Here is a 24339-nt window from a genome sequence, read left to right on the forward strand (position 1 = left end):
CGTTTTTAAAAATAAATAACCATGATATCGGGTTAAATTGTTTAGGGGGATTTTAAGTTTAACAAAGCAAATAAAAAAATAACATTAGAACAATACTTATATTTGGCATCGCTAAAAACTTACTTACTCTAACAAACTTACAGAAAACACTTTAGTCAATATAACTAATGCGGTACTACCGTTATTAGTAATATTGACTAACATGTATCCTCGTATGTTACCGACATTAGGGTTATCCCCTGGGGCCTTATTCTCTATCCCGCACGTTATTTTTACAGTGCGTAACAAGCACGTAACACAACGCATCATGTTTAGGACTATAGAAATTTGGCTTACAGAATACCATTCCATGCACATTTCTCGAAGATAATATGACACGGCCGCGTTACGCGTTTACACTATCATACAGAATAAGGGCCCTGTAGTATAAGACTTAACACAGCGATCGAAAACATTTCTGTCGACTTCTACCTCTAAACAGAGAAACAGTTTTTTTTTTTCTTTTTTATATTAACTATAAGAAGCCAATCCTCCACGAAATCCAACACGACACAGGCGCTGCTGTGGACACTTCGTTTTACCCTCATCCTTGTCCGGCAGTAGTACGCTGTTAGCCTACCGTCCGGTAATCCCTGTATCCAGTTACCCGCACGTATTGAGTTTCTCGTCTCAACCCTTTGACAACTCACTAAAAAGACCATCGTATTAAGTGCAGTTGTACCTACGGATTAACAGTTTCGACTTATTGTGTTGTGTTTTTTTATTGGTTTTCTGTATCGTGTGCGGACGCCGCAATTAATTTATTGAAAGAAAGAAGTTTATTGTTGGAACAAAGTTAAAAAATTAAAAACACAAAAATATTGGTTGTATTTTTGAAGATTTATTTTAGTTCACGTCAAAAAATTATGATTGTGATTTGTGATTGTAAACCGATAAATTTTCGCTAGCAATATAATATAATAATAATATCAGCCCTGTATTATATACTTGCCCACTGCTGAGCACGAGCCTCCTCTACTACTGAGAGAGATTAGGCCTTAGTCCATCACGCTGGCCTAGTGCGGATTGGTAGACTTCACACACCTTCGAAATTCCTATAGAGAACTTCTCAGATGTGCAGGTTTCCTCACGATGTTTTCCTTCACCGTTAAAGCGAACGATAAATTCACAAAGAATACACACATGATTTTAAAAAAGTCAGAGGTGTGTGCCCTTGGGATTTCGCTAGCAATAATTATACGAAATTATTGAATTTCGTCAAAACCTGCACAATGGTGAAGCTATTCTCGCCCGCGTTGGCGTACATACGAGTCTTGACAGATATAAAAAAAAAACAATATTGCTTCCATCAATTAATCCATCTAACCGCTATTTTTAATAAACGATCCATAAATCCCTTTTTGAGATCTATACGAAAATATACCAATCAAAACATTTTTTGACATGCCTACAAATGACTTATTTCGATAGGTTCATTCTCGGAAACGGTTTGGAAATTTAGGTTAGGTCATCTATTGAAAATGGCTGTTAATCAGGTAAAAAGTATTTCTAACAATTATAAAACAGAATGAAAATTACGAGAGGTCGTTCATCCTGCCAACGATCGCAGTTTTAGTCATTCGCCATATCGCGAAGAGAAATGGTACTTTAATGAAATCATTACCATCACCATAAAATTACTTCCAATGTCACAAACGGCGCAATGTAATCTAAGGCGCAAATTCTTGTTCATGATATTACTCGGCCGCCTTCATAAACTATCGTATTAGACGCGAAAGCGGCAACCCTGAGTTAGCCGATACTAAATTATGCATACTATGTTGCACTGCAATCTTAAATAGATTGGTGCAATCAACATTCGTTAAAATAAAAATATTATAAATTTAATTAACACGGCCTGAGGAATAAAAAAATACGTCTGACAAGTGACAACCCTTAACGAAACCATTTATATACGAATTAGCAATGCCTCAGGGTCCCGGCACACCTCGACACAGGCAGTGAAAGCGACAACCCTGCGAAGGGCGTAACTAATGTGCAGCAAGCTATGACCATGAATCGGGTACGTGCAACCCGCAAACATCTGTAATAACCCTTTAATGAATCGGTCAACGCCAAGTGAATCAACGGGGCCTCCGCGTCCCGTAACGCCTTCTCGCTGGCGAAAGCGACAACCCTGCGAGAGGCGGCACTAATGTGTGCAACGATATGACCACGATTTGAGTAACAACTTTATTCGCGACAGTTTGTAGGACACAGCCTTACAGCGTTAACGAGTTTAGTACTAGAGATTTTGCATTATTGGTGATATGTTAGTGAGTTTATGGTGCTCCGGTATCGGCTGGCACGGTAATGTTTGTGAATCCAGGTTGACACTGTAATATAAATTTCCACGACTTGGTTGGTGTAATTCGAAATTCATTGTTCTGAACTGAACTGTGACATTTTTGTAATATCCTATTAAAACTCTACTTATTAAGAGTTTACTTAACCCATGATGATTTCTTCTGTTTACGCGAATGTTAAGACATTAAATAAAACTGTTTTGCTGATTTTATTGCGGTTTTTATATTAATATAATTGTTTTCCCGAAGTTTCGAAGACTGCAACGTTTTTACAAACCCATTAATGCTATCGTTGAATCTTTAAAATTACCCAATTTCAAACATATGTAGTTTGAATGACTCATATGACATATGTCATTTTTTAAATGTACTTTTTCAACCCTTCTCTTGGTCACAGAAGCGATAAAGCCCGCAGCAGTCGCCACCATCTGACCGTCGAATTATTGCGAACAGTATATCAAATATCTCAATGGACTTTCTATGGACACTGCGAGCCGCTAATTCCATTTATTGGAAGAAGGAGCTATTTTTCAATTGCGCGCTTCGCACACCTTTCTCGGATTGCTGTTATAGAGAGCCAGATGTTTCGAGTTTAAACACGAAAACCAAAAAAAAAATTATCGCCACGACCTCCGGCTAATTAGGTACCTTTTTACTTATAAAAAATTATATGAATCAAGTCGTAAAATAGCGTGATTTAAGTAAAAAATAATCAAATACCTACATAGTGATGAATCTTTAGGGCTTATATACATAAGATAGGTACTTGTATCAATAAAAAGCATATTTAAAGCGTAAATGATAGGAATATAAATCTACCTTGAACATTGAAAAGCTTTCAATGTTTACTATGAATTATAACCTCAAAATCTCATCGTTTTTTTGGATTGATGCGATATCCCAGCTTGTCCGATTTATAAATAATATGTCATGAGAATTTATTAATGATTCTAAATATTACAAACATTTTTCCATTGCTGTTGGTTCCAGGGCGAATTATGTATGGGCACAGAACAATGTCCTTTCAAACATATTATGTAGTTTGAATGACTCATATGACATATGTCATTTTTTAAATGTACTTTTAACCCTTCTCTTGGTCACAGAAGCGATAAAGCAATTGCGCGCTTCGCACACCTTTCTCGGATTGCTGTTATAGAGAGCCAGATGTTTCGAGTTTCTACTGTTAAATTAAATTCCAGCTTCCTTAAGCATTTTAGAGATTGTATTGTTACGTCGATATGACGGTAAATTCGTTTTAAATGTTGTAATAACTCTGCTATTGTTTTATTTTATGGCTCTATAATAATTTCTGTTATTGTGTTGTTCTGTAACAAACATTACTTTTTTTTTTTTAGTGAGTTGATACAATATTGTCATTGATAAAAAATTGAACTAAAATTTACATACATTGAGAGATGTGTATAAGAATTTAAGAAATATAAAATATGGTATTCTAGAGTTCCTCTCAATTTCATCGAAAACATTCCTGCCTGAAATAAACGTACTTGAATTGCTGCGCATAAGCATTTTAAAATCAAAACACAAACGCACTCCCGAATACGCAATTACGATCAAACGTTCTCCTTACACGCAACTCTTAATCCAACCTGCCAACCTCAATAAAGCGTATGTTTCATTCATCGAAACAAAACAGCAATAACACAAAATTAGCATCACTAAAAGCGCATTCGTACGCCGTACGCACGGTATAATTGACCCAAAAACACTGACACACAAACATTTGGCCCAATTCATGTTGGACCAAACACTAGACCAACGTGGGTGTCTATATTCAATACACAATTAAGAGGCTAATGCACTCGATAATAGCCAGCCGACACAACTATCGATATTATGACAAACTATCGAATAGTTAAGGCAATGAATAGCGTCACCCACGCGTCTACGGGCGGTTTGCTCGACCCGCCGCCATTAATATGCACCATTCGAATCTATTAAATTGATATTATGTCAATAAACAGCGAGTGAGTAACATTATCGGTATTTACGACCGCGTACGAGGTTCACGGGTTGGTTATTTATTCGGTTTTGTGGGACGATTTGTAAATATTTTGTGCTATAACATAACATGAGTGCAGTAAAGTTATGTAATGTACCAATTACTATTGATCAGTGGAGTTCGATTTAGTTGCGCAAGAGGGCGTTGTTAAAAACTTATTAACAAAAAATTATACAGTCTTCAAAAAACACGAAAAACAAAAAAAAAATTACATTACATTAGATACCAATTTTGGAGTGGGAGCCAATTTTGAAAGTTGGGGTAAGAAACATAAAAAAAATACATTCGGATCGAGAACTTCCTCCTTTTTTGAAATCGCTTAAAAATTGTCACACGCCACCTTAAAATCAACATTAGGAACTAAATATCAAAAGATTCTCTAAATTGTATAAATAACTTTAAAAAACGCTGAAATACTAGTTAAAGACAATGACAGGGCAATTTTTTACATACAAACACTTCAAACATTTTTCTATCATTCAAAACAAAATACCCACAAACAAACCACACTACACACAGTAGTTACACGTATCTAATCTGGAGTTATATAAATAGTGGCCATTGTGAACAATTTACAAACGCAGTTGACTCTTTATAATTGGCTCCTGTACACAAACATCGGTACTGTTAATTGGCATTACCAGATCCACGAGATTTCACGTAATTACGTTCTGGTTGGTATAAGCGAGAAATTGTCCGCAAGAACGGGTGCTAATGTAGAATTAACCGTATATGTATATCTCATTTACTATGCAATCAACTCGAATGTAACCAGAGATTATAATTGTGCTGTAGAGATAAATAGGGAAAGTAATGATTAATAAACTGTACATGTGGCATATTTGTATTATGAATATACAACTATTATATCCAAAAATGAGCTTATTGAAATGTCTTGCGTTACTTACACGTATGAATCATATAATTTATAGATAGGTTACAAGGAAAACGAATCTATAAAACATGACCTTTTAGTAATTAACCCAAATTGTTCAATATAATAATCATCACCGCCACGAAAGGCTAGTGAGTGTTTTTTGGAACCACAAATCTACACTTTAGTGAGTAGTGACTTTACCCGTCGTTATAGGTCAACCTATTTTTTATCCGCCTAGCATTGCCTGCACTAATTGAGAAGGTGACAAAGGATCATATTTTTTTTTCATCCATAAATTAATGAATCAGTAATAATAAAACTCCTCAGCATTAGAGAAAGACTATTTCAATTCGCAGCCAATTTTGTTGATCATAATCGATTTATCTGAAAACCTCAACCGATTGCAAAGTAATAACTCTATTCCGATTCCGCAGCCCTAGATCTCATTAACAAACCAATAACACAACAAACAATATCTAAAACCCAATCATCAACAAACAAACAGCCAGCGCTCCACAATACAATCGCAATGGCGATCGGGACAAGACAAACGATTGCTTCGATGTCATCGCTGATCGCGTGCCTAATGCACGGCAGGCCGACACTCGATCAAAACTGGTCAGGTTATTATAGGCGCTCCCAATGTTTACGGAAAATTGATCGCTTATTGTGATCTATCTGTTAATGTTTATTTATATATATATATATATATATATATATATATATATATATATATATATATATATATATATATATATATATATATATATATATATATATATAGTATTGGTTGTTACCCAGTCTAGTACGCGATGTGGTATTCAGATTTCAGATAACTAAAGCAGGACAGATAGAAGGAAAAAGAACTAGAAGCAGATCCTCCGTTCGTTGTACTGCCTTGATCAAAATGACAACATAGTCCTCCATGGCAGAGAGTACACGCAGAGCGCTGCGTGTACTCTCGCATGCTTCTGTATTTTGTCGGTTAGTAGCGATTAACCGACAAAATACAGAAGCGTGTGAACATCTACGAGAAGTGTGGCGACGCCAACAACTTTCCATGTATCACCATCGCGATAAGAACGATATCTCTGTCAAGAGTGGCCGACTAAGAACTGAACCTAGGCCTAAACGAAATTTAACTATTGCAATACGTAAGTATTCCATTGAAACAAAAGTAAATTATACAATGGTTTTGAAACGACACAGTAAATAAGAAAATAACGTTCACAATTCAAAAGAAACACAACAACAAAAGGCACAAATAATTTTGATCAAAGATATCGTGGTTTGTTCAACTCGGCATTTAATTAAGTTTAATAAGTCCAGTGAACTAAATTAGGGCACAATGTTTCAAGCAAATCAACAGTGAAAGAGTAATGTGCCGAGATAATGTGCTTCGTATTATTATATTGTAACAACGCGCATGGTGTAATTAAACGGCGTGGGCGAATGACCAGGAATATTGAGAGCGAACGATGAAATCAATTTGGTAAAGCTAGAAAGAGTCTTAGTAGCACACCTTCTGGAAATGAAGATCGGTAATTTTTTTAAAATATAGTCACCAAATCCTACGCTACGACTACATATCAAATTTTGTTAGTATTTTTTTTTATTTATTAAACGAAATTATAACATCAATTACAGTTAACAGTTTTGTTATAAAGTGAATTCTTTAGCACTTTGTGCAGAATTTTTATTATTTTTATAGCTGCATTTTAAAGCTGACAATCAAGTCGAATGCTTATTTGTCAACATTTTACTTTAAAACCAAAGACTTGCAAAGTAGTTTGAACCCTTCCGCCAGTGGCTCGTAACTGCGACCACGGTCCACAATACCCGGCAGTAAACGCGTGCGGTTTTAGGCCAAGGCCCAACCCCGCCCTGTCTGGCCGTATCATTAGCCGATCCGATGGAGAAGCCCTTAACTGGGCCGAGAAATTTGAAATGATTTTGTGGCGCACTCTTGTTTTGTACAACTGGTTGATTGATGGAAACATCAGACCAGATATATCTATACAACGGCCTGCCTCCCCTAAAATGTGGTGAAGACAAAAACGACACAAACGTCTATATAATAAATTATTATTATATAGACGTTTGTGTCGTTTTTTCTATAATAATGATATCAGGCCCTGTATTATATACTGTCTTACTGCTGGGCATGGACTTCCTCTTCTTCGCTCGCCATCCTGCGAGAGGCTTAGCTTCATACTTAATACTCTATTTTACGGATTACAATATTAATCAAGCAGGAACAAAACAGTGCGGCTTGGTATCAGGAAAATACTATAAGATGATATTACGCTATTTACAATGTATTCAAGGGATATAATTTATTAAATATTTATTTATATGAGTCGAGAAAAATTCAAGTTTTCGAAATGAACAGTTATTTCCATTTTAAACAAAGAAAATCAGATACTTTCGAGTACAAACTAACTTATTGACTCTCATTTCAAAGGTCATTCCGCCCATTACGCGCGTCAGTTTTGAAAATCCAATTTTCACACGCAACACACTACAAGCCCAATTGCCAACGCGAGTCCAACTTTCGAATCCATTACGGGGCCCAACACCGTACTACCGGTATACGTCACGGCGGGCCATTGTGGTGTCCAACAAAAAGCCGGCCATTTAACATAAGCTCATTATACTAAGAAACCCGTCAATGACTCAAACGAACGGGGAAGCGTTGCCGAGTCGAGTATGAGACGGGGATTACGCACTGCCAGTTCGGATTGGCCGCGAGGCGTCAGGGGATCCGTTTAGGGGGGACACGTACTAGCGTTTTTTTGTTAACAGTACAAAGATATTGTGAGAGTTTGTAGGATAGGTCATATATACATTCGGTGTGACAGAAAATCGATTTTAAAATCTTGGTATAGACCAGCATCGATAACATGAGTGTTATTTGCTCAGTCCGACTTTTATACGCAGTAAACAAAGACTTAACCTCTTATTCATATATGTCATTTATCTATGGACGGAGCATTGCTGTGATAACAAGTCTGTTTCTCAGCTTTGTTTATTGACAGCTTGGTGTTTATTCAGCTTTACTTATCTGACAGCCAACTTGATTAAAGTTTTATGTCAATATTAGCCAATCTGCAATCACAACGGCCCTACGTCTACGCACTGCGAAGATTGCCATGCCGTCAACACTGAGAAACTGAATTGTTATCACAGCAATGCCCCGTCCTTAGATAAATAACGTTTATGAATAAGGGGGTTAATTTATACTCACAGTTTAATTTCACTTCTTATTATTAACATTTTCTTCATGGTTCATCCAAATTAGGCTTAACCCCTTTGCCACCTGAACTTCAAAAGCACAATGCGCATCGTGTTCACACGCGCTCGTAAATCGCTAGTGTAAAACAACCCTTAGGGTTCAAGCAAACACACGGAAATGACCTTCGCTGTTCAAATACGTGTTTCATTTGCGTTCGATATTCTTTGTGTACTTTTTAAGTGGTTAATGTATTGTGTTCATTGTATGGTGGATATTAAAGTCTCTTTGTAGCAATTTGAATAACTACATATTCTTTACTTTTTATTATAGCTATGACATTACGTATTATTTTTGAATGTTATACTGTCTTAACACAAACCTTCAAAACCTTTCCGAACCGAAAAAAACTATCAGTCTTAATTATATACTTGTTTTAGCGTTAAAAGGTGGTTACCAATTGCCTAAATAGCTGTAAAAAACATCACCGGTTCCTAGTTTAATCCTTATTAAGAGGCAAGATGGCGGGTTTTGACTTATAGTTGATCGAGTCAATTTGTGTTGTAACTAAGCATAGCTTTGCGAATTTTTTATAAGTAAGATTGTATATGAAAGCATTGACGACGTCATTAAACACTTTTCAGCTGCAATTAAGTATGTAGCAATTATCAATCGTTCCTAAATCAATATCTAGATTTACGAAACCAACAAAGCCTTTCTTTAATCTTCTAAATGACTCATATCACTTTCATATACGTAACAATAACGAGAATATTGCACGTCACGATACTGTAACAATTAGCATAACAGGGAACGCTAAAGAAATCACCACCCACGCAGTAATCGGAAACGCATGAACACGTGACGTAAAACTATTATTTGAACATCCGAGAGAAACTTCTGATCGATATGGATCTAGAGAAACTGGCTTGATGGCTTGACTTGACGGGGCTGCTCGCGTTCCAGTAGCGAACTACAATGTAGAAGTAGTACAATTGAGAGCTTGATTGTTGTGCTTGTTGATATCTACGTGATTAGCGAATATGCTTATGCAGGGATTTAAGTGAAAGTTCGAAAGCAAAACGTATTGTACGATTTTTTGTTTCACTTTGTTCATAATCAACAAAATATATCCTACACATTTTCATGTTCTCAACGACAATATTATCGATTTTCAATACAAATCATTTCAAAATGTTTCGAGACTAGTTCTTAAATTGAAGACTAGTCCTGAAATTTATAATCTAATAAAATAATCAACACCCTTTTACAAATAAATATTGAACAGATAAAAAAGAGAACGAAATCGAAACATTATTCTTGCTCGAAACGTAAGTCAACAAAAACTCAAACAACATTTGACGCAGCGGACCATAACCACCAAAAAACAAAACCATACATTTTCCTGTAAAAATTCACAAAAGTAAACAGTGCAGTTTCGCGAAAACGCGAAGCCATAAAACCCCGTCAAACGGCCCGGCCGGAACGGGACCCACCGAATTAAAATAAAGTCACATCCACTGACGTACGGTATTAAGGACGGGCGACGGACGCGTAAAAACCGCGGCACGTCATAATTTGCACATTTACCCGTATACAGTAATACAGTGGGACCACGATAACCGTTGATGGTTCGAACCAGTCGCACTTGTGATGCGGTGTGTGTTAAATGTTTTGATGCGAAAAGCTTGATTATACATGCCGGTAAAAATTGTAAGAAATCGTCGATAAAAACAGGTCTGTAAATCGCGTGAGACGGTCCGCAGTTCAAACTGTCCTATCTATTTAAAGGAATCACCTCGTTACATAGTCAGTGAAAAGTAATTGGTTGGACAAGTGTATGAGTTCTGGGTTGGAGTCTCAGGCATAACTGTTGTGCCAATATATGTGATCATCAGATTAGTTAGACACCAACCTGAACATCCAATCGGGGCGGTGGCAACCTCATCACTGGCGGCGGGACCGGAGCGGGCATCCTGAGCGGCGGCGGTGCTACGTGCCTGTACCCGGGCGCAGGCGGTGGCATGGACTGCAGAGCAGGCCGAGGGCCTTGTACCACCGTCACCGACGGGACCAGCGGCACCGGCGGCCGCCGCTCCATGGCGCGTTCCACTATCGCCAGGTGTTCCGACGGGCGGATGAGCCGGACCGGCGGCTCCGCGACCTGCGTGCGCGGCCGAGGCTCGGGCGGGCGTGTTGGTTGCCGCGGCGGCGGCGCCGGCACGCGCCGCGCCCTCGCCGCCTCCGACTCGTCTGTCATTGGTGCGCGCCAATCTGAAACAACAATAAGAAAACTTAAATTAGCCACATTCATAATTTTACTCACGAATAGGATATATAATCTGGATAACATAGGTCATCACACGTGACATCAATCACAATCAATCTCTCAAGAATATCAAACCGATTTTAATTACAAGATCCTTTTTTATCATGAATAAGTTTAAAGAGTAGAGCAGTATAGTCAAGTTTTAAACGGAATAACCATTGTTTCTGTCACTGGACAAAGGACCTCGATCATTTGTTTCTTATTTATTGATTAGATCAATCGTCTTAAAATATAATATTCAACCCAACTAATAGGTAGAGTGATTATTATGTAGACAGCGCAGTTTTGTCTAAAGTATAACTGGACAACAGATTGCTAGAGTTTATACCCTTATTCATGACAGCTCACCCGCACATAGACGAATAGGTATTTCAGCACTTAGTTGGCTGTGATATCATTCGATTGACACAAATTATACAAAAATTTGTATTAGACGGAATTTATCGCTTAAATTATTTCAGTCATAAACATAAAATACCCTATCGAGCAAAAATACTTATTCGAAATTAACAATAAGATAAGATTACAAAAAGAAGCACAACACTGCATAAAAATGAATAAGACGCCATCTATCCACGCGGAACGGAACCACGTAGTTCGGTAGCGCACGACATGTTTTCGTTCACGTGTGAAAAAATCCGGCACCGTGCGCACGAGCAGATGATAAACGCGCGTAAAAATAACACACCGGACGAGATTGGCGCCACAGGTATATAGCAGATTAGCCAGAAATTCGTTTATATGCTGTTACGCGAATAAATCGCGACAGCTGCCCCCTTCTATCAGCAATGACATTGAAATTCATATTCATTGGCAATGTGTCTTTTATATTATTTCATTAATATCTATGAAAGTGCGTAATCCGGCACGTGTGAAAAAAAAATCAAACATGAAGAACTAATTTTATATCGTCAAAATTTTCATCTAAATTTATTTTAAGTCATTTTTTATACACAAGGCGGTTCACACGAAGAGTTAAAGATCAAATTTAAAACGTTATTCTGCCAGTCTTCCTAGATGGCGGTAATAAGAATTCGTTTTTTGTAAAAGCAACTTAGTCTCTACCATGACGCATAGTGAAGAAATATGAATAAATAAAAAAATATACCGTTATGTATGGAAGCCATTAGCTCAAGCTCTTTGTTTAATATCTTAGAGTACCTACAGAGGTAGGTAATAATATCCTAACGCAAAGCGATAAAGTCGATTTATGATTGCGCTTGGCATTACACACTACACGGCGGTTTATCAGGTAATTTTTAGTGACTTCCAGTAAATTCTGTCATTTTATGTTCAAATATTCTTGCCAAGACGAATGTCCGCAGGTTCAAATCCCAAGGGCACACACCTCTGACTTTTCTAAAAAATCATATGTGTATTCTTTGTGAATTTATCGTTCGCTTTAACGGTGAAGGAAAAACATCGTGAGGAAACCTGCACATCCGAGAAGTTCTCTATAGGAATTTCGAAGGTGTGTGAAGTCTACCAATCCGCACTAGGCCAGCGTGGTGGACTAAGGCCTAATCTCTCTCAGTAGTAGAGGAGGCCCGTGCTCAGCAGTGGGCAAGTATATAATACAGGGCTGATATTATTATTATTATTATTCTTGCCATGATTTACTGCATTCATTGCAAATACGTAATTCATCGTAATATATTTACGTTTATACTCCTACGACAGCCACGCTGTAGTTATAAATAATGTTGATTCTCCTTATAACAAATCTTAAGTATTTATATTAGAGAAAAACATAAATATTTTATTAAATATATTATCGTTATGGATTTCACTAATCATTCAAATACTTTGGGTGATTTGATTTCTTATGTAATTTTAATTACTCTTGTCGGACCTGCCCCACATTTAGTCATTGAAATAGAATAAAACCTATACAAATAATATATTATCTATTAATAAATGCTAATAGTTTGTATTCAGAATCTGCAAGTTCTTCTGAAAATTTCGTTTTGGCTTGCACAGTATAAATTAAACATACAAATCTATATTTGGAAAGATTCACCAAGCAAGAATCACAATACCAGCAGTTTATTAACAAACAAATCGAGAAGAAAGGTGAAACGTTGAGGTAAAATCTTTAAAATATTTTGTGTATAACTTTAATCGTCGGAGCAAGCGACAAAATCTGACCGAAAAAAAAAACAAGAACAGAGGGTTGCGGCTACTTGAAAAACAGGTTCAAAAGCGATGCAGACGGGGCAATTAAGCACAAGTTGAAAGGTCTAATTGACAAATACAATACACAAACACGAGGAATGCACGCTTCTACATATCCTTCTTTTTCTATGTGATCCTGTGTTAGCAATGTTGGAACCAACTTTCAACGAACAAAGCCATTATCGTTATTTTCGAAATTGTACAAACGAAATGTTATTTGGAGTTTTGTGAAGTACATACTTGAAGTCATATTGGGATCGTTGCGCACCGTGGGATATTTTCGACGCTTTATTTATAAATTGATTCATGTTTCATATCACGAATACCTCTTTCCATAAATCTGATTACTGCAGCCTTTTCAAGATAAATATTATTTCCCCGAATCCAACAAACATTTGTGAAATTTACTCCATTCCAGGTCTCACCAAGTTAGACTTCTTTGGATGATTAATTACTTGCTAATTAAGGATGTCCTGTAACGGGCTATACATATTATGTTTGTATATGGCATTAGAAAATTATAACATTATATTTACTTCGCACGCCAATAGACTTACTTACTAATGAGTTTCAGGTCCACGGATTCTCCTAGTAAATATTTTTGCGATAATATCAAACTCATATAATTGTAATACAAGTATTTCATTAAAACATATTTTAGATTTTAATAAGAGTATAATACTTTCTAAATATTTAGTAAATGTGTTTGATTTAAACGAAATAGATAACATATCAGACTAGCATCAGCCTTTAAAAGTCATTAAATGTCGCTAAAATTCAAATTAAAATAATAAGAAATTGCAAATCGAAAAAGTAAAAAATAATACCCGCTCAAATCGTAAACAATCCTTGTAAAATGGAATCACTTGTACAAAACACAAAGGCTTTATTCACTTGGCACCTTCACACCGTGCTGTTTACAAACAACAATGCGCGTACAATTTGATTGCCGATCGATCTCGCACTGCTACGCACAAAGACAAACGACAATTATAGAGGAAAGTGATGCACAAAGGTGCATTGTCCACCGTTGTCATGACAACACTGTTGACTGCGTTTTTCCCTCCAAAAAGGGCGCATGCGCGCCAGTTTTACCAACCTAACGAACATCGTTTGTAGCAAAATAAACTTTATACCGTTGGATGTAAATCTACGAGGAGTGTTAAAATAATATTGTCGGTCCCCAGTCGCGTGTCTCGCTCCACGCAGGTAACGTTGATGATAGCCCGCAGTAGCAATTTTCCTATTCTTATTAAATATAAGTAGAGGTGCAGGGGTGATTGCATCGGCGGAATAATTCTACTTTCCTCGTTGGAACGAGATTGCGCGTATCATTTTCACTACCGGTGTTCAAAAACTACATGCCGTCGGTTGTCTATAATCTTGTAGAAAGGATGTGTTTCAAAATTAATTATGATCCCTGCTAACTTGTATCCTTTCATCCTTATGCAAGTTAAAATAAATTTCATTTTTGTTGAGCAGTAACGTTTCACAAATCATATTGCACAATATTTAGTTAAAATATGAAGTCAAAACGTAAACATACATTGTTACTTGCATTCTTACAAAAATACAAAATGTTTTTAACTTTCCCCGTACAAGTAACAGATGTTAAGCAGAACGTGATTCCGCAAATTCAAGACGATATATCATACAATGCATTACTGTGCAATGTTTCTGTTTACGTTTCATGTAATACGCGCGCTTTAAGTATGAAATTTATGTAAGTGCCAAAACGCAATTTTGTGTGTGTTGTTTACTTAATAGGGTGAATTGGTACATGAGAATGTATAAGGACACAAAATAAGAATACTGTTAAAATCACCTAACTATGAAATGTATATGTACATATATGTACCAGAGTTCTAAAATTATATAGAGCGGACATAGGGAAGGTTACACATGTGATGGTTACTCAATCTACCATGAAATTTTAAAACATCGATGTAAAATATTTCTCATTTTTTCCATATTATGATTTGCACTCTGTAATGCGAATATTAGCATATTTTCTGTAAATATATTATTTTTGTATTAATATATCAAGAGGCTGTGTCATCTTGTCATACGGACATTTCAAATAAGACAGCGGCTTATTACCAATTGGTAATAACTTTTGGAGCAAAACTTTGGCCCTGATGTCCAGTCTATGACTAGCTATATAGTTTAATGTCTTTGATATTGTACGTACTGTTCAGTGGGCTTAATTAAAACTCTCGAACCTCGGTACTGGGAACTTACGCCTTTCGTACTCTGGTCTTAGCCATGTGTGGGTTATTAATTGAGCAAGTCCTGGGTTCGATTTCCAGGTCTATCCATTACCATGTGTCCTAAATAGATAGCAAGAGGAACTGACGTCATGCAGGTGACTGGTCGCGAAGCTAACAAAGAGGGAGGAGGCAATACGCGCTGACCAATCCTTGACATCTATAATATAGAGTAGGTAGACATTACCAAAATTCTTAATTTAATAATAGTAATTTTCTTTTACATTATTTTATCAGAACGGTACAATGTTCAAAGCAAAAGAGGGTAAAAAAGGTTTTTAGGTATTCCATACCCTTGTATGCATCACCGTCGTTCCGTATGCTTACTATGATATGGATTCTTACAAGTTTCAACTTGTTTATATTTAAAGAAATAATCAATTTTAAACATGATCTCATTTTGCCATCATCAGCATTCATCACCAACCGGATGTGCAATGCGTGAGCATGCAAAGCGAAGCCCAGCTACATTAACGCGTATTGTACCTGTACTAATTCCCAAGTAGAACAATTGATATTTATTTGCAGGGTGAATCTAACGGTAAGATGGTTAGTATATTCCCACACGTGATGCAGTAGTTTTATAATTCAAAGGCATTGGTAATGTAGTTATTGTATTATACGCATTTGTGACATAAGGCTATCTGATCTTGTACTGTTATTGTGGTCCTTCGAACCTGGTTTTTTAAAAATACCTCATGTGCCTAAAACATATTTTACACATTAATACTAGCTCATATTGAGGTAGGCACGCATCACACTCTATAGTCATCAGAAGTCATGTGTACTTGAGGTGCGAGATGCCAATTCGCAGTTGATGATGGATTTGTGTCAGTATGCTGGTGATATCAAATGCGGACGTTTATTTTTGTATTTATGACTCTTCTCTTAGATATAGTGTGGGTTTGATGTCGTGCCATTGTGCAGGTGTGTGATTTGTTATTATTTATTATTAATCCAGGTGTCTCGTTGCTGCATGATGTTTATTTATTAGTTATTAAAGTTTTTATAGCGAACCATCCGCCTACGCTCATCGTCGCATCTTTGTAGGTGTTGCGAGCTGCTTATTTCAACAGTCACAGGGTCCGGTCGTAAAGTCAAATTTTGGTAATTGCCTAAACTGAAAAATTTGTCATATGTAACAATTGCAAACCGAGCCATGCTTGATTTTACTTCAAGACGAAGGTCGCAGGGTACATCTTAAGGAATTCCAGATGTAATAAACCAAAAAAAAATATTTTTTAGAAGACAGTACCAGAGAAACAACAAAATATTCAAATTATGAATCCATACATCACAACACGGCGCTATTAGACACAATTTCGAACACGAACCATTCCTAAATCACCCGACGTATCTGGTACATGACGTCGCGCGACACAATCAGTATTCACGTCACAGATAATTACCGGCCGCGTTCGCGTCGTAGGTGCACATAAATGAGCGCTCGGGACCACCCCGGGGCCAGTCCGGGGCGAATGACACGGGATCCCTCCTGGCAAGGGGTGACAGAGCACAACGTGATTCGAATTTAACAGGTCTATTTGTGTATGAGATTTTTTAGACGAATTTGCAATTTTTATATATTTCCATTTTTATTTTTAAACGGAAGTTTACCTAACTGTACAATGTTTAGTGAGAAGCACAGCGCAATCCAAATGTGAAGGCGATTAAGACATTGTGTCCCTTGACATTATATCTTCTCAAGTATACTATGAAAATTGCTCACGAGTTCAAATAATAACACTCCTTTAAAATTCATTTGCCGAGTGTACAGATGGATACGGGAAGGATATTTGAAAAAGTATTTCTTGAATTTATACTTCGTACCTCACAAGTTTCAAATCGCATAGCACTTTATACTTGCGTGATACACAAATGTCCAGCGAAGCGGAATCCTCAAAAATTTGATTTAAAAATCCACCTACTTCAAAGGGACACGTGCTGCTACATTTTCACCCACAGGCATTGAAGCATTCTACGCTAGGATGCGATCCCCTCTGTACATCGGAAGGGTTACGTCCTCCATAGACATCGCGTTCATGACGAGCAAGCACGTTGCAAAAAGAGATAACAGATGCGACGAGATAGCGCGCGACCTCCGCAACCGTTTGCAGGCAAGGGTTAATCTTTATGTATGCACGTATAAGCACCTTTTTATGGTTATTTCGAATGCGATATACCTGTGTGGTTACTGGCTAACTTCGTGCGGGATCGGGGTTGTATATTTGCAAGATACACCCGTTGCTCGAATTTAAATGTACCGTTATTATTTGTGTAAAAATCTTGATCCTTATAAATAATTGGAACTCTCTGGATGTATTAAAATAATTGCTGAACCCAATATAACTCTTCTGATTAGTCATTAGCGTCATCATAAATTGCTATTATTAATTGTGACATATTCGGAAGTCTATGTGCTGCCCACCGTAATCCCTTTAGCTTTATTTTAAGACCCGCAGTAAATTTATGATTGTTACAAACAAAACAACACACATCCCTGAAGGGACAGGCAGAGGTGCAACTAGGGTACCCGCTTTTCGCCATGTGTGTCCGTCCCACGGTGTGATAGGAGGCAAATCTATCGCCATATCGATACTGGATCGATACTACGATCAGATCATGAGCAGAAAAACTTGATTCATTTAGAATTTTGAGTATTTACGGTAGAGATCACACATCAGATGGCGTTTCTACTTATGTCTTCTTGTACAATAAAACACAAACATATAATACATACGAGATAGTTGCCTAGATGAGTGGAGCCATTGATTTTAACCCACAAAAATCGAGGTCACTTGCATTAACTTACCATTCCTCACGCCTGTCAGACAGTTAGTATATATTTCCACATAATTTCAATTAACATCCACGCGAGCATAAAACGACTCCTAGTTACAGATGATTACGCGTATAATGATTCGTCATTCGGTCATCGTAATGATCTCGGATGATGGTTAATGATTCGCGCGTGCATCACCGCAGGTGCATCGCGCGTGTTACGATGATTCGTAGGTAGCACTCGCATATGTTATGTATTTTAAATATTTAACTACAACTATGAATAATGTTCAAGGCTACTCAAGGTCTTTGTATCATGACACCAATGGTATAAATAAATGAAGTATTTAACATCGAAGGATTAAGGAAGGATGTTATTACTTTAATTGGTAATTAAGACGCAAAAATGGTATTAGGTAGGTATAAACATTATTATACTTTTTAATAGAGGGATTTAGGAGAAGACGTTGTACATATCTATATCCTGTAATTTTTCATGTTATCACTAGGCGTAAGAGATATAAGCTTCAAGTAAAAAATGGCTTTCAGTTATACATATAAAATAATATAAACACAATACAATGCTATAAATAAAATCCTTAACTACCTGTATGGATATTTAGCAAAGGGAATTAAAATAAGCCTTAAAAAATAAAATTTCCAATCACGCATTACCTCTTGGAGATGAGTTTTTCCTTGTCTCATTTTACCTAATATTTATGGTAACCAGCTCCTGTAAATAATCTCGCCAAAGCCAGGCTATAAGTCAACTGCAGAAATTAAGTACTGAGTACTTGGTACCGGGTACCGACCAGCCGGTATAAATAATAGTGTCGCGGCAATAGCGTAAATTACTCGAGGCAATTAACATTTGAGCGCAGATGTTAATTGACTCAAATTAACGAGATGTCATTCACAAATATTCGCCGTGAGCTAGTAACTAATTATGTACTGGGTGTTGTTGATTGTATTCTTTTGAATGCGCTTATCTAATTAACCTTACGAGTTCGTAGACAACCTTTCATTAGAGCAACGGTAAAATGCATCTTAGGTTTGATTTAAAATTGCATGGGGAAATATATGTGTTTGGTAATTTATGTTTTGTTTCCAACAACAATCGTATCGTTATTATAGTGGACTCAGGGATGAAACAGATTATAAAGTCATATCTCTAGCAATCCCAACGAAGGTAAACATTCATACGCATGACCTGAACAGGCTCAAACAAATTACAAATAAGGTGGCCTAATGACTTCGCAGTTAAAACAATACAGAACAAAATCATTCCACGATCATCTTACCACCAACGTGGTGGCACATAAATTGTTCACTTCACAGTTAAAGATAAAGCTGAGCGTGAAAACTCTTGTTACAACAGATATCATCTCCCCGGACCGATGACATGGACGATACACGCCGGAAACGAACTGCGACGAACACACGAGCTTCAATCTCGACGACTTTCTCTTGCAGGTTTGAATTTTATGCCCGCGATGACAACTTAAAAGGATAAAGACATTTTTGAGATTAAGTGAAATTCGGACGCAAATGAATTGTTTGGAAGAATGTAAAAAATTAAACATAAATATGAAATTTCATTCGAAATGCACGTACTGACCCCTAATTTGCGAACGCCATAAACCTTGCGGCATAATGCTTTCTCATTTTTTATTAGTTCACTTAGAGAATGCAACAAGTGCTTTCGAAGATATTGAGTCTCGGACAGGTACACAAAAATAATTTTGAATTTTGAGTAATAAAAATATTTCAATGATAAACAAATTATAAAGACTAAGAACTATTTAGTGCAAACGTATAAATTTCAAAACAGTATGTATTATTTTATAATCATATTGAAAGAATACGTTCACTGTCATTTGTTAATAGAGATCGCAATCCGGAATAATTCAACATCTACAAAACGAAAGTGAAGAAAATACACTATATACAACTCCGTTACTTACAATATGTATCTACGTATAAATAGATGACTTACTAAAAGCCAATGGTTGCACAATGAAGAACAAAATCCACCATTTAAACCCTGACTCCATATCAGCTAATCTCGAAACAAAAGAAACTAAAGCCGAACCGTTTTCCACTTTCAACTTGATTAGGAGTGAAACCGCTCAGTCTGTCAGCGGAATGCACACACATAACGCCGGTAAAAGCTAGATTAGGCCTTATGATTGCAGCAGGGGCGAGGAATCGAACGCCTTTCTCTCTCGCTAACAAATGGTCCGGGATGCGGCGTTCATTTATTCAAATCTGTGTGTGTTTGATGCCGGTCACGTGCGGCGGCTAGTTGGCAGTCCGGACACGAGCCGTAGGTGTTGCCGATCTCGGCTGATGCGTGTATTAGTCGCGATAATTGGTGTTAAACTTCCTTGTTATTTGTTATTGGTGTTCACGTACGCCAATGGAAACGATTGTATGCTGATTTTGAATTGCGTTTGTTTATTATAAAACACCTGTACATTTCTGTCAATGTACAGGAAGTGGGTGGTATCATTTAACTTCCGAACAACTTTCACATTCACCAAAAATGTATTTCTGTTGACATGTCGAATGATTCAGTTTTGTTGCTTTTAAAAAGCGACCAACTCCGCACTATGCAGTATTTATATAATTCGATTACCTACTACAAAAAAAACATACAGTCGAATTGAGAACCTCCTACTTTTTTTGAAGTCGGTTAAAAAATGTCAAAACGGTTGACTTACACAAAGAAATACAAACTTACTACCTTATACTTCTTTAAATTACTATCCAAACAATTCCAGCTAATGTTCAAATCAAATATGAGAAAACAATAGACAATCGGCGATATAAAATTAATCACCAACAGAACCAATCGTTATTATGCGTTTTGTTTCCAAATTCCCTTCATGATCATAACTCAGTGAATCAATTTGGCCCAGCAAGTTGGTTAAGTTTCAACATGGCGCCCTTAGCCGGGCATTAGCTAAGTAATAACACCTCGGGCACGGGCCGCGCAGGGCGGCAATCAGACGACTCTGCGGGGGTAGGGGGCCTTGATTGATTGTTTATGTTGGTTAATAAGGGGGTGACTGTGTATGCAAGGAATTTATTAATTAGGTTACTGTCGTCGTAATATGTTGCACTGTTATCATATGTATTGTCTGTTAATTGGCTAATAAAATAGATAAGTACGTCGTTCGGATTCTTAACTGTAACTTGCACTTGTGTTTTACAACACACTATATTAAACGTTTTTAATAAATTCCAGGGACTTGTAACCATCCTTACGTCATTTAATACCTACAGCATAGAGATCAACAAAATTATTTCCCCTCGTTAAGAAATTTATAATCCACGTTATATTAAATTTTTTCTTGTATTTTTTTATTTAATGAATCTATAATATTTCCCCACTCATGTACATTCAGTCTCATCACGATCAAATAAAACCAATTTGCGTCGCGTCCCCGCCCCGCGATACGTGCCTGTGTAATATTTGATGAGTGTTGCTTTGCCAATGATTGCGTTGCTCAAAGTTCAGTCACGCGCGGTATAATTTGCAAGTTTTGGCATTTGCACCTCGCAGCCGAGCGCCGACAATGGTTGTACGCATTTGAAACAAATACTTTTGTTATTACTCGTGTACAGTTACACGCCCCGGGTTATTCAGGTGTATGACCTAAGACCTTTTGCATTTTTTTTTATGTAATTCCGTGAAACAACGAGAATTGACGGTTAGGTATATTCGAAAATTACTTGTATAATAGATTTTTTTATTGGGTTTTTAGCTTTGTGCAAGTAATTTCTTGTTAAGACAATTAATCAAAGTCAATCAAGTTGTCAAATTGGAAAACATAGCTTATTTTATTACTTATACAATCTCTCTTTCCGTATGTCAGCGTCTGAGTTATATAAACCTATAGCTTACTGTCAGCGGGCATGATTTTTTTTAATTACCAAACTCTATCACGAATACATTTTGTCCTTTAAGACCTACAAACGTGACTGAAATAAAATAAATCAAAACATTTATCAAATAACGTTCACTCTTGACTAACCTATTTCCGATCGAAAACATCAATATATTTTCTGGCTTCGTGTTATTAAGGTCAAGCTTTAAACACTCGCGTCGATCGAAATTTGAAAGTTCGATCGGGACCCTCGCGACAGGAATCCTTTGTCCGCTCTGATCCGCAGTGCAAATACGCCATTACGTGATTAGTGCATTGAAAAGGGCTCCCGGCCCTTGCGTCGTGTTTCAAAGGGTTAATTCTGGGCGAATTGATTAAAGTCGTTGTATTATGTAAAATTATTCAAGTTACGATTTGTTATTTGAATGCAAATTCAAGCAACTAAATTAAAAGATTTTAATTATAGAAAAGAGAAATTCTAATGTTGACAGAGCATTAATTATAAATTTTAAGGTATGTTTTATTAGATTATGCTTTTCTGGTTTTATTAATCGTATTGTATTTTTTATAATGTCTAATATTAGTAAACCTCCGCTTATCTTTTTATTACTTATTCTTACCATAACTACTTCCGGGTTTTGAATGCACGTAACCCATTCCTTATACTACCATTTAAGCTACAGCTATTTTGAATAATCTCTTCATATTCCGCACACAACATAAGCTGCACTTTATTATGAAACTAGCGGCAACCCACGGCTCCACCTGCCAGACGAATTTTAACGTATTATTTCGTGAGAACTAGTAAATGAATCAACGGGATCCTGTCATTAAAACAATGCCTTATTGGTACCACTGTCCTAATTTTATTGGATCTATTAAACCTTAATTTTAACAAAAAATAATACAGACAAATCGGATTTGAACAGTTTAGGCAATGTTTTGAAAAATCAATCTATTTTCTCGCCAAACAAACCAAATCCAGTTGTAATTCTGAACAACATACAAACATACACACCTCCAGTTCCACCGGTATGGAAGTTATTTGCATAGCACTCTAGCATTTGGGTGTTGTGAGTGGGCGCAGCGGCGCCGGCGCACTGTCTGCACCGTTATTGAAACATGCATCGGGAAACAATCGTACTGGAGTGTTGCGAGATATACAAGACGCGAGAATTAGACTGAATTAAATATTAGTACAACAAATAAATAAATAAAATAAATATTTATCAAGGATGGAGGAAAGAGCAGGTTCAAACTAATACGTCAATCTTACTAAAAAGACGAAGGTATAAACATTTGATGAATTAACCTAACGTTATATTCAGTACTGCAACCGAAAAAAGTGATACAATTTTTTTTTTGTTTGTTTCAATGTTTTAAAAAGAACAGTTAGATTCTCATGGCCTGTAAGTGAGACCGTTCTGTTTGTATGTAAATATGAATTTAATAAATCTTAAGTTCGCGTGACGGTGTTGACGCTGTTGAAATGTACACGCATTATTCGGAATGAGAAAACATGATTTTAGTCATTGTAATCTATTCTTTCTTTGTGTTTTAAGCTCTCCGCGCTGCACTAGTTGACTATAAAATTACTTTAAATTTATTATAACCCAGGATTCTAAGCTTTCACATCCTGTTAATAAAATATTAAGGAGGTTATAGAATATACAATACATATTATATATATATTATGTTCAATTTTATTCTCATTTTTATGTTGGTATGTACACGAGAGCTGTAGAAATTCGGCACAGCATTGATATGTATATGCGGTACATAAATATAAAATTATTTCTAAGTACCCACATAAGTTTACAGCATTATGGGGCTGTTAATAAACGACCAATTCGCGATAGTCTATGTTTCATTACATACATTACAAGCATTTTATAGATGTATTTTTTACAACAATTATAATTAAAAACCCCATTCCCCCCGTTTAAGATCAACAACAATTCATCTTATGCAAACGTCCATAGACGGTGATCACTTACAACTAACTCACTAATTTATATAGCAGTTACTATCAACCTCCAATTACAATCCAATCTCAAATAAAAACACCACAACCCTAACAAAGACGAGACGTGTACTAACGTTCAGAAGATCGCTATCACGTCGGCGCACGTTCGACGTCGATCAACCGGGAGATGGTAACTCTTAATGAAGCGGTTACCGATCCGATCACCGGCCGACGAGCGGTTAATGAGCATGTCATTAGCGCTCATCCGACAGCAACCACTTTGGGCGGTTGGTTTGGAGACGAACAAAAACAAAACACACATCATACATTTATCCCTGTCTCTGCATACTCTGAAAAAACATCTTCGGAGGGAATTTTTAAAGATTCAAAAACTACCTTGCCCAATGTAGTGACTCAACGGGTTATATGATTCTTTATTAATCGAAAAAAA

At 36.7% G+C, this 24339-nt stretch overlaps 1 protein-coding gene across 4 annotated transcripts in view; it reads right to left on the minus strand.

The window, feature by feature from the left end:
• LOC115449350 (rho GTPase-activating protein 21-B) overlaps window positions 1–24339 on the minus strand; it is a 412582-nt gene that overhangs the window by 307677 nt on the left and 80566 nt on the right. For all 4 annotated transcript variants that reach the window (XM_037439479.1, XM_037439478.1, XM_037439481.1 and 1 more), the window contains one exon: window positions 10393–10751. In XM_037439479.1, coding sequence (XP_037295376.1) covers window positions 10393–10751 — 359 coding nt within the window. The remainder of the gene's footprint in view (window positions 1–10392; window positions 10752–24339) is intronic.

This window comes from Manduca sexta, chromosome 17, assembly GCF_014839805.1.
Source record: "Manduca sexta isolate Smith_Timp_Sample1 chromosome 17, JHU_Msex_v1.0, whole genome shotgun sequence".
In the NCBI taxonomy this organism is placed as follows: Eukaryota; Metazoa; Arthropoda; class Insecta; order Lepidoptera; family Sphingidae; genus Manduca; species Manduca sexta.